The sequence below is a fragment of the Stegastes partitus genome, unplaced genomic scaffold, assembly GCF_000690725.1.
Source record: "Stegastes partitus isolate 25-593 unplaced genomic scaffold, Stegastes_partitus-1.0.2 Scaffold460, whole genome shotgun sequence".
NCBI lineage: Eukaryota > Metazoa > Chordata > Actinopteri > Pomacentridae > Stegastes > Stegastes partitus.
In genome coordinates this window covers 305,773-318,020 of record NW_007578191.1, presented here as the reverse complement: position 1 = coordinate 318,020, position 12,248 = coordinate 305,773, and the positions used below count along the sequence as shown (strand labels likewise).

General features: G+C 44.1%; 1 protein-coding gene across 1 annotated transcript; it reads left to right on the top strand.

Moving 5' to 3' along the window:
* The first annotated feature begins 1,864 nt into the window (after positions 1-1,864).
* On the top strand, positions 1,865-10,525 carry lzts3b (leucine zipper, putative tumor suppressor family member 3b). Its single transcript, XM_008286620.1, has 7 exons — positions 1,865-2,092; positions 3,078-3,551; positions 3,644-3,811; positions 4,753-4,881; positions 5,711-5,902; positions 7,380-7,610; positions 9,440-10,525. The coding sequence occupies exons 1-7, from the start codon at positions 1,865-1,867 to the stop codon at positions 10,523-10,525; spliced, it is 2,508 nt and encodes an 835-aa protein (XP_008284842.1).
* Positions 10,526-12,248: the final 1,723 nt, after the last annotated feature.

The following is a 12,248-nucleotide window of genomic DNA, read 5'->3' as shown; positions in this document are numbered from 1 at the left end:
CAATGACGACTGTCAAATGTTCTGTTTGGGTCTTGCAGACTATTAAACTGCATCGAAAACACATTTAACAAAGTTTTATTGTGCTCGCTTGTGAGCTCAGATTTGATCTAATGGCTCGTCTCAGATGTCAGCTGCAGAAAAATTACACATTTGTGGTCACATAGTCCAGCTGTAAAACATTAGTAAATACAATCATGTGCTCTATATTTGTGGTTGCTGTTTACAGTATGTTTCTATAGCACGCCCCTTAAACCCCAAATCCCACTGAGTTTATTTGGATTTCTGTTCTGTTCTGAGTTTTATTACAGTTAATTCGTAAAGAGATCTGACATGGAGGTTTAATTGACCCCAGATTAAAGTAATAACAAGGTTTTGTTTTCATATTTTCCTTCATTACATGTGCAGGTGAAGGTGAAGGGTTACCAAATACTTCTAGGTGTTGAATAAGTAAAGTTTTTAAAAAGTTGCATCTTGCAGTTTTGCATTATTATTACTTTTTACAGATAATGTATGGGAGTGTTATAAAAAGATAGCAGCCTTTACCCAAACAGCATCTACCTAATGCAGAGTGAATGACAGCTCAACTTAATATTATTCATGAAAATTGCATTTATTGCAGAGCTGTAGTTTTGAATTGCATTAGACCTGATTTATGCAGGTGTTGCTGTATTTATGGCCACAAAAAATGCACAACAAACAAACAAACAAACAATCCAGTATCTTCTCCGGTTTAATGATGCTAGCTAAAGCTTGTTTTGCGTAGGACTGGACTGAGTGACCGCTTCGCTTCACATCACTTATGCAGACAAAGAAAAGTCGTCAAAAATGACTTGGAGCGTCCTCAGAGCACATACATGATACGTAGACGGCGTAAACAGAAAGTAACGCTGTGATTTCATCGTTAAACCAGAGAAGAAGTCTGATTTCTACACTTTATTTATCCCCTCACGCTACACGTAGCTGTCCAGACTTATCTACAGTATTTGACCCTCTTCATTTTTATCATGGTGGGAGGACCACGCTGCCCCTGTATGTGGGCTGCATCTGTTATTGTATAACTAGTCATTATGCAATTACAATATTGTATAACACCTTTCGTTTTTCTGTGTTCCTCTAGTGTGTGTGCCCCCACTACCTGCATTAGGTTGTGATGACCCACACTACTTCCAAATGTATCTGTGACCCTCCCCAATCCTGACTCCTAACCTCTAATCCCTGACCTTTGACCCCCACTATGGGCAGTGTTGGCAGTGGGGTGGCAGGAGAGCAGGAGTTTGCCATGAAGTCTGTGGGCACCAGGACCACCCTGCCCCGAGCCCCTCCTCTCTCTCGCCGTTGCCCTGCCGACCGCAGCTGCAGCGCCGAGCGGCTGCCCCGCCCTCCGGCGACTATATCAGACGGGACGGCGTCTAGCGATGAACGAGGGAGTGTTAGTATCGGGACTGCGACCTGTACCGGCACCGACCGCCCCACCGAAACAGCCTCCTCCACCAACACTGAATGTACCATGACGGCCCCGTCCAACAACAACCAGTTGGACTGTGGCAACGGAGCGGGCAGGAGGGAGAGGGAGTGGGAGAGGGAGAGGGAGAGGGAGAGGCAGCGCGAGAGGGGGAGAGACAGGGACCGGGACCGAGACTGGGACCGGGAGAGGCTGGAGAGGGAGCGAGAGAGGGAGAGGAACCGGGAGAGGGAGCGGGAACGAGTGGAGAGGGAGAGGCTGGAGCGCGAGAGGGAGAGGGAGAGGGAGAGAGCCAGGGAGAGGGAGAGGGAGAGGATCGAGAGGGAGAAGATAGAGAGGGAGAGGGAGCGAGAGAGGGAACGAGAGAGGGAGCGAGAGAGAGAGAGGCTGGAGAACGAGAGGATGGAGAGGGAGAGGGAGAGGGAGATGCAGGCTGCAGGTCTAGATGTCTGCGGGAACATTGTGGGACGAGGAGCCGGCGAGAAGAACGGTGTTGTCATGAACCAGCACCAGCACCAGCACCGAGAGATGGCGTCCGGCAGAACTGACAGTGAGAACAATCCAGCGGGCCACAACCCTCCAAACCACAACCCGCCCAAGATCCTGCCAGTGTCGGGAAAACTGGAGCAGGTACTTCCAGATTTAGGACAGCGGTCCCCAACCTGGGCGTCAGCACTTTAAAAGAGGGTTGTAAAGTGAATCTAGGGGATCACGAGATGGCCAAAACTGTGACACCAAAAGCCGTGACACAAAACTATGCTGTTGGTTTTTTTTTTCTGACTCTGAAAACTTTTTTCCTGTTTACTTTTATTAAGTCTTCCCCCTCGAGGCTTTTAAAAACATTGAAAACAACATCCTGAGAAGGAAACATGCCTCTCCAGTTTTAATATGCAGCCTGCTAAACGACTATAAAGTGGAAAGCATGTTAACATATTTTAAATTTATACTTTTAAACCACAGATTTGCACTTTTCAAGTACATACATGCCTATTGACAGAGGTGCTGGTTGCTGTAAGCGTGAAGTAATTCCTTTCTAACACAGCTCACATGTGAGTAAGAGGAGGGCAAGAAACAGTGTCCACACAAAAAGAGGGATTTTCTAGTTATACTTTGCCATGGTGTCCTCCAAAAATACAGTCTTTAGAGTAAATCCCCACATTTACCTGAACAGTTTCCTTTCTGAGCTGATGTTGAGACCTCGTGTCACAAACAGGGAGCTTTTACTGAGGCCGTTAAAGTTAGATATTAGCTTTTACTCTCAGCATTTTTTAACAAATTCAAACACCTCGCTCCTCCTGTCTTAAACCAGAGTCACACCAGATAGGTTAACGTGGATAGAAGAAGTGATAACGGCCACCAAAAGCCTCTCCAATGACAATATATTGACTTGTTTGCAAGATTTCAGAATCCAAAGCGTCCCAAGCTGTTCAGATATAATCTAAAATGAATCCTGCATGTCCCATGTTCTGTTTGTCATGCTTCACACATCACAATGCTGATTTTTTATTTTCCTGAAACTTTCACCACCGTCTGCTTTGGTCTGTGAGCTGCAGCTCATGTATCTTATAGTCCACTCATTGTGTTTCTCCCCTCCCTCCCTCCGTCTCTTTCGCAGGCGATGCAGAACAACTCAGGCCTTGTTCGTCCCTCTGCCTTCAAGCCAGTGGTTCCCAAGAGCTTCCACTCCATGCAGAACCTGGTGGGCCAGGCAGGAGGGGCTGGGAGCGAGGGAAAGACTGAGGCCAGGAGCGAAGGGTTCAGTGAGGGCAGAGTAGGCAGGAGAGGCAGGGACGCAGGAGGAGGAGGAGAGGCAGGAGAGGTCCCAGAGGCCCTGCTCCTGGACCAGGACAGCCCAGTGAGGGTCAGCAGGAGTGAGGGAGGGGGAAATGGTAATGAAGTGGTTCAGGGAGGGATGTCCGATTCAGGGAGAAACTCCCTCACCAGCCTGCCCACCTACACGGGCTCGGGGTCCGGTTGCGGGCCCCCAGCAGTACTGGGGCCCCTGAGTGCTTCCACAAGCCACATCAACAGGTTGGGCATGGTTGGGGCAGCTGCAGGGCTGGACAAGCTGGACAAACCTGGCTACCAGGTACGGCCGTCATCCATTCTGACCTTGTTTAAGGCTTCGTCCTGCTTTCTGTCGCCCTGTTTAATGCATCACGATGTGTTCACTGCCTTCAGAACGGGCTCAGCGCCTCGGACAGCGGCCGGTCCTCCTCGGGAAAGAGCTCCTCGTCCTATCAGAGGCTGAGCCACCTGAGCGATGCTCCGGCACCTCTACGGCCCTCCCCCTCCTCCGATGACATCATCCAGGACCTCGAGGACCGCCTATGGGAGAAAGAGCAAGAGGTCAGAGGTCACTCAGAAATCTGTCAAATGTTTTGTGGGAACTCAGCTGAACCCCGAACATCTTCTGTGAAGCTTATTTGCTCCTGTCAAACTTTCATCCACTGCAGTATAAAGTTCTGCACTTCTGTAGAAGTAACACAACAATGGATCGAATTAGAGACAATTCCAGAATGTACTTTGCAAAGAACAACAAAGTTAGAATGCCGCATTTCACAAAAAAGTTCATTGATGATTCATTTTACGACAGTTGAAAAAGTCTAAATTCAAAATGCACATTTTTTTAGATGTTAGAAACACTGGAAAAAAGGAATGACTAAACATGCTACGGACTTTTTGCTACCTACATTTTTAATTTGCTTCCCAACGTATTTCCTGTCTGCTTTGTGTAAACACTAGGACTGGACCCAAATATCCGAATATTCGGTCGTTGTGGTGGTACTTGGATAGCAGTTTTGATATTCAAATAATCGCCTGATTCACAGGAACTAAACTGAGTGTGACATTAGTCCTTTATTTATTCCTTTCTAACATTGGTTGACCTATTATATTTGGGCAAAATTGCTTTTTAACATCCTCAAACTGTGTTGTTCAGCTTTGATGCATTCGTAGCATTTAACCCACAAATCAGACGCAAAAGTTAGAGAGACGCACTAACAAGCCCAAAGCTGCACTTGAAGTGAACACAAACAGTGCTGTAGGTTAAAAACAATCTATGGTTTAAAAACAAAAAAAAAGCTTTCAATATTTGAAAAATAAATGCCTTACATTAAAAAAAAAACATGTTCATGACAGAATATTTTCTGGCCTTCATGTTCATATGCAAACTGTATCTTGGACTTTAGCTATTCCCACGTTTTGTTATTCGAGCTGGATTTCATTTGCTTTAACTTTTTTCAGTGGCTGCTTTGTGACCCGGTTCCTGCTCTTGTTCTCTCCACCAGGTGCAGCATATGCGCAGAAACCTGGACCAAAGTGAGGCGGCGATCATTCAGGTGTTTGAGGAGAAGCAACGTGTCTGGGAGCGACAGATGGACGAGCTGCGACAGAACTACGCTTCACGCCTGCAGCAGGTCACCTCATCACATTCTTCTATCCAACAAAACGGCATCAAAACGTTGTCGGTGCACATTGTTTTTCTTGCATCTTGTCCAAATGCATGTGAAATTATGGGAGACGAAAATCAGCACAGAATGTGGAAAAAGAAATAAGTTTGATGTAGGAAATTGGAAATTAGTTGCAGCTAAAGTGCCATTCTTTGAGTGACATTTTAAAGCTCTTTGTTACTTAATATTTAATTTAAAAGCAATTTTTAAGGAATTATTGCTACAAATACCAATATGATCTACAAATAAACTTGTAATTCACTTTATGAGTCCATCCTAATTAAAATAAAATAGAAAAATTCAGGGAAATCTTGTTGCGTTAAAAATTTTAACCATTCTGGCCCCAAAGAAGTGTGAGAGTACGCTAAAAGAAGGCTTACGTTAGTCTTTAATCTACGATCATCTGATGAAATTAGTCGGATTTAAGCACGTTTTCTTGAAGCAGCAGTGCTGATGAGCGATAGATGAATATAAAACATGCAAATTATGTTACGAGTTTACACTGTTTTCTTTGATCACATCTATTTACTTTGTTAGACTTTTGGAGAAACCACATCCCGCTATGTGATAAACAGAATATTAATGTTTTTAATGGTTAATTTTAAATCTGAGATGCAGCTAAATATAGTTAAATCAGACAAAAAGCACTTCTAACCTGATGTACAACAATTAATAGGTTATATATTATCATTACTTAAAGCACCAGGTGATGTTATTGCAGGATTTATTCATATATTTTCCACATTTAGCTGGATATCATCAATACTTACTCCCAATGCGTATATTCTGTATGCAGGTTACGCGCCGTGCTCAGCGCTCTCAGACCGCCCTGCAGGCTCAGATAACCCGTCTGTCCCAGGACAAGAGGAGGCTCCAGGAGGAGATGGCGGCTCTGTTGGCTCAGAGAGAGGAGCTGGAGAGGAAGTGTCTGGATTACAGGAAGGAGCAGGCTGACATCTTGCCTCGTCTGGAGGAGACCAAGTGGGAGGTGAGATATGAGTGTATGAGTAGTTGCGCCTGACTAGTTCAGTGAAATGCTATCAGGGTTACATCAGGGTAGAACGAGACGGCGAGGACACGGAGTGTGTGAAGCTGCTTATAAAGCGTTGATGCGTAGTCTTCATTGAAGAAAAAACGCTCCGTTCTTTCTTGAAGGAAGAGTTGAAATAAGAAGCACTTTTGTCAGGTATAGCTGCATGATTTTGGTTTGGAAGTTAAACAAAGAAGCTGTGAAAATATCAGAGGTCTTGTTTCTGCTACAGAAATCTTTTAAAGTGACCAGGACAACCGTTTTGATACCTGTTAGAAGTGATGATCAATAAGTGGTTTATGGGGATGTTTCATCAAGATTTTTGTCCTCAGTCATGTGTCACTGAAGTCTTCAATCATTCAGTGTATTTGACTGGAGCCACTCAGTGTCACTAAGCTGAACATTAGCAAGAAAAACAAAGTAAGACAGTTGTCTGATGAGATAAGGAAGACGGTTATTGCCAAGCATGGTGAAAGTAAATGTCACAAGACCTTCTCCAAGCATGGTCCTGTGATTAAAGCTGCTGAAATGGAGGCTACAACAACAAACCTGACTCGAAACTAAACTTAAAGACAGTTTAATGTTGGCAAAAAGAGCCACGGAAAACTTCACAATTAACTTCAAGATTAAGGTACGACAGCGCCTGGTTACAGCACATGTCACTTAAGTTGGCTCCATGTCAAAAAAGAACAACAAAAAAGCCAGTTTGAAATCTACTAAAATGCATGTTGACAAGTCAGAATGCTTCTGCTTTTTCATTAGTACATTAGCCGTACACGATGCCCGCAGTGAAACATTTCTGCCTCTGGCATGGGGTGCTTTGACTCAGAAGATTACCAGGACAAAACATAACTGCCCAGTGTCAGAGAGCTCCGTCTCAGTTACAGGTCACGCCTTCTGTTACTGAATATTGATCCAAAACATGCATCTGAAAGCACCTAGAATGTATAAGAGGAAAACAGTAGAGTGCTCTCGAGTGACCCGCTGTGAGTTCAGATTATTTATGGAGAGAGAAACCTGAGAGAACTGGAGCTGTTTGCTCACAAAGAGTCAAACTACCAGTTGAGAAGAGCAAAAGTCTCATTAGGAGCTACAATAAGGGCCTGATTCACAAGCATGTGCTGCAAAATATTAGATTAAGGATCCCAGTATTTATGTCTAATGCATTTTTATTAATTCTAATATTTAAAATAAAAGCAATAGCAACACATCTGTTCAATTAAATGTGCTACAGAGCAGTTACTTTAGGTTTCAACTTATTTTACAGAAAGAATTGGGGTTTTTTTTCATTACTTTTTTAAGTGGACGTGTACCAGTGATTTAGATTCTATCTGTATGTCTGCAACCCACATGTATGAACTGAAAAAAGATGCATGTTTACCAGGATAACTAAAAGACACAACCTTCACTGGTTCTCTTGTTTTTCTTGTTGCAGGTGTGTCAGAAAGCAGGCGAGATCTCCCTGCTGAAGCAGCAGCTGAGGGAGAGTCAGGCTGAAGTGACCCAGCGAGCTGGAGAGATGGTGGCCCTGAGAGGCCAGCTGAAGGAGCTCAACGCCCAGCTGAGGGAGCGGGAGGAGGTCATGCTGGGCCTGAAGGACTCCTACAGCACCAAGAGCCTGGAGCTGGAGAAGTGCGAGGGAGAGCTGAGGAGAACTCTGTCCGAGGTAGGTTTACGCTTTCACTAAACAAAAACAGACGACTCATTTACAGTATTAGCAATCGATTAATATTTTTTGCATTAAACATAAATAAAAGCATCTACTCTTAGTCAGGGTCTTTATCAGATTTCTGAAATAGTATTGCAAACTAAGGATAGAGCTTTTCACATGAAATCACTGCCACATCTAACCCTCTGAACTTCAACAACAGGTAGGATTGAAAGGCATTTCAAAATCACCAAATGTACACCATTTGTCAGCCCTCGAAACTGTAAAATCAGGGAGAATCATTAGTCCTTAAACTACTCGCTGGTGATTTGCTGTTACATCGGTAAAGTTAATGACATCTGAGCTTAAGATTGTGCTGTTTCATGAAAGTCAGTTTATCATACATGTCTCCTTTATACAAAAATAAGTCATACATTCAAAGCAGATTCTGTAAAAAACTAAAAACTCAGGAGTCCTCAGCACACCTTAAAAAGCCATTAGGGACTCAGCTGGGACCAACAGTCATGTGACAAAAATTCAAGGACTTTTTAGGCGACCTGGGCTGAACTGCAGGCTGAGTTTTAACAGAGCAGGTAGGAGACAAGCATAGAAACAAATGACAGACGTACAATATCATTAGTATGTAGAGTCGCCATTTTTTCCAGTGGTGGTAGCACCTATTTGCACCTGGAAAGTGTTTTCTGTGATGATTCAAAGTTTTTTACAATTTTTGTGTATGAAGTAATCAGTGAAACTAAGCTTTGTTTTTTTTCTTTTGGACTAAGTCTAGTCATGGTTGTGCTGTTTCCAAAGAGGTGCAGGATTTTATATGGCGATGGAAACGCCTAGAAAGCTGCTTGGCATTCTGAGGGTTAAGCTATTCTTTATTTTTGTGTGTGAGTTTATGTAAGCAAACATACTACTCCAGCATGTTTGCTTACATAATGAATCACCAAATGGCAAAGAACAAACAGGAACTAAAGATTGCAGGAATTTTAAAGGTTTTTTTTTCCCCTAATTTTGTTTTTATTGTGCACAAAATGGGTAAAGATCTGTCTGAAAGCTAAGACCCCAGTTTGGTCAAGATATCAAAGCAGGCAAATTTGTCCGCATAAATATTTCTGTCAGTGTTACCACCAAGGTCATGGATTGTAATGGGAGATATTTACTGATAGCAGCAGAATTTGATGCTAAGTAGTGGCTTGTCTGTTAATGTAGAATAATAATAGAATAAGCGGAGGTATCAGGTTGGAAAGTCTAAACTATGCCATCAGCAGAAATGTGTATGTTAGTAATATTAATGTATAAGATGTCATTCTGACTGCGTAGTTAACGAGACATGTGCATATGTACCCAGATGATGTATGAAACCCACCACATGTTTTATGATCTAAAGCATACAGTATTTTAAGGCCTGCGATTGAAGTCATGTGTGCAGAGAATAGCCGACCGCAAAAAGTGCAGCACAATGCTGATTACACTCCAGAGCAGTCAGAAAATAATTTACAACAAGTGAGATTGCAGGATTGGAATGTTTACCACTAAATCTAGATTGTTGAGCATTTAATCCTCAAAATCCTTTGGAGGGATTTCAAAAACTTGGCTAGGAGACTGGGACAAATTGGGGATTGGGGAACATTATATGTAACAGCTGCAACTTTTTCTCCTTTGTGCTGAATGAGCTCATAAGCAGCTTACGCGCGTACAGTTTCTATACATGTTGGTGTTCAGTTTAAAATTCTTTTTAAATACGGTTCATGCATTAATCGATGCCATTTTGTCAGCGCACATGGATCTAAAGCTGTGTGAGATGTTCTATGACAGCTTGTACCTTTTCCTTTCCACAGGTGTCCATCCTCAGAGAGAAGCTGGGTGTGTTTGAGGCCGAGGTGCTCAGTTTAAAGCGGGCTCTGAACGAAGTCAGCAGAGGAGCAGAGGTTGTCGTGAGTCCTAACCTGGCTGCTGCAGGACTGTTGCCTCCGTGGGGAGCTGTCCACTGCCCGCGAAACCCAACGGAGCCCTCAACTAACTCCCTCACCCCCACGTCTGACACGCTGCTGAGTCTTCAGAGCGATGAAGCCAAAGCCCAAAGGCAGGAAGCTCAGAGACAAGAGAGGCAGCAACGCGAAGAAGCTCAGTGGCGCGACGTGCAGCAGCGGCAGGATGCCCACATGCAGCAGGACATCCAAATGCGTCAGGATGCCCAGATCCGACCGGAGGCCCAGCTTCGCCAGGAGGCTCACCTGCGTCACGAAGCCCAAATCCGTCAAGAGGCCCAGCTACGCCAGGAAGCACAGCTGCGTCAAGAGGCGCAGCTCCGTCAGGAGGCGCAGCTCCGCCACGAGGCCCAAATGCGTCAAGAGGCGCAGCTACGGCACGAGTCCCAAATCTGCCAGGACGTGCAACTGCGTCAGGACGGTCATCAGCCGCAGCGAGGCCAGGAGGGACACTGGGACGAGGCAGGGGAGCTGCGCAGGCAGCTGGAGCAGCTGCAGGCCGCATTACGCCTGGAGCGGCAGCAGCGAGAGCGACAGGCCCTCAACTTTGACCAGGAACGGCACACCTGGCAGGACGAGAAGGAACGGGTTTTGAAATACCAGGCGCAGCTGCAGCTCAGCTACGTGGAGACGCTGCAGAAGAACCAAGCTTTGGAAAAACGTATGAGCCAGCTGGGAGCCAAACAAACCACAACCTCCACCACCACCACTATCACCACCACCACCACCACGTCCCCCACCTCCTCCAATTCCCCACCTCCCCCACCAGTCATCTCACCTCTGTCTCCCCAGCCCCCGCCCTCTCTCCCCGGCCCCATCGCCCTCACCCTGTCCCCTCCCTGTGAAGACCAAAAGGGCCCTCCTTCCCTCCACCAGCTTGCGCCTCCCTGGGCCGGACCCTCACGCCTGGAGAGGATAGAGTCAACTGAGATATAGAGACAGACGGCTCCGTGAAGCAACTTCTCCATCTCACTCCACTCACAGCGACGAGGCCTCTCACACAAAACCACTTCAGCATACAGTAGTAAAAAACGTTTCAGTCTACAATAGAATAAATCAGTACAGTCTGACATACTTTTCAAAGCAACTATAGACACCGAACAGCAACAAAGGCCGACTGTAAAACGTCACCAGTAACATGCAGATCATCCGAACAGGAGGTTGAACCGCATTCATCATTTCAGACCTCCTAAGCCGCCTTTCTCTCACTAGTTGCACACGACGACTACATCCCACATAATCAGTGTTCATGAAAAGTGTGCCACGCTGATGGATGGCAGAAAAACAAGAAGTTAAATGACAATGTTTAGATTACAGCACTAATACATGAGTCATTTAATACCATGCTAGAAAAAAAAAAAAAAGGACCCAGACAATCAGGGATATTGTCAGAATCGATCAACAAGAATATTATGCGGTATTTATTCATTGTAAGTCTGTGTCACTGGTTATGTAAAAGTAGAATTAGTGGTCAGAGTGTGTGATGTTAACTTGCATTTTTGGCCAGAGAGCGCCTTACTCCATTCTTTCCAGCATGTATAAGAGAATAACTAATGCTGGGAATAGATGAGAAAAAAAAACAAAAAACAGGAGAGTGGGTATCATTTTTTTTTAGTGCTTTAATTATAATATCAGCAAACCAGTTACACAACATTATTACACACGACTGGACTATTTCGTCACACGGACTAATTCTTGATTCAGTTTTCAAGTCATTACATGCACAGGGTCCAACATGCATGACCCATTTAAACATATTATTGAGACCAACAGAGTTTATATTTTGTACAAATTGAATTTAAATAGCTATGTTTAGCAGATAATCAGCCCCAACTCAATACAGAACACGTCTAAAGATGCAGGTGAACCCGGTTCGCCTTCACTTCAGAGCTTCTGTGGTGAATAAAAAAAAAAAAAACGAACACTAGGGGTCGTCAGAGAGCTTTCGCGGCGGCGTCTCCGAAACATTATCGAACTGCGAGGGAGAATGTGAATGGAAGCGCACAATTTGAATTTGGTTATTATGATAATTGTGTCATTCGCCTTGCACATTCACAGCCAAGAAATCTGAGAAGTCGGTATCCCCAAAGTTGAAAAAAAAAAACAATTTTTATAGAATGTATGATATACTAGAAAGAAATACTTATAATAGTTATAGATTGTAAATGTGTGCGAGAGAGTGCGCGAGCGAGTGCGTGCATGTGTGTGTACACATATGAGAAGCTTCAGCTTATGAGATTGAGGATAGAGGGACTAGTGGCAATACAGCAAGTGGAGATATATTAAGAGCAAAGGGGATTTTTTTTTTTTTTTTTTTTCTTTAAGTACAGTGAAATGTACATCAAAGCTTGTGAGACTGAAATTTCCAAACTGAGGGAGTGTGTATATCCTGGAAAAAACTCTTACTTTCTTCTGTATAGTTCATTTAGACAAAAGCAGGGGGGAGGAGAAGGAAGTTTTTAAAATAAAAATAATAAAAAAGTGGAGAGTCTGCCTCTTTAAAAAAAAAAGGAGCATTCAGGCTAACTGCACTATGTAGTGTCCTACACACAAGTTATGATGTACAGTAGACTCAGATGTGAATATCATGGCTTTTATATGTGTTGTTTATGCCAGCATACAAAGATGTTGCTCAAGAATATTAACTTATCTCTAAGGT

Excerpts from the sequence above, each read along its gene's own strand:
- lzts3b (XM_008286620.1), top strand. The coding sequence starts at position 1,865 with ATGGAGAGGGAGAGGGAGAGGGAGATGCAGGCTGCAGGTCTAGATGTC. Across the intron at positions 2,093-3,077 it reads TGTCGGGAAAACTGGAGCAG|GCGATGCAGAACAACTCAGG; the intron begins GTACTTCCAGAT and ends TCTCTTTCGCAG. Across the intron at positions 4,882-5,710 it reads ACGCTTCACGCCTGCAGCAG|GTTACGCGCCGTGCTCAGCG; the intron begins GTCACCTCATCA and ends TTCTGTATGCAG.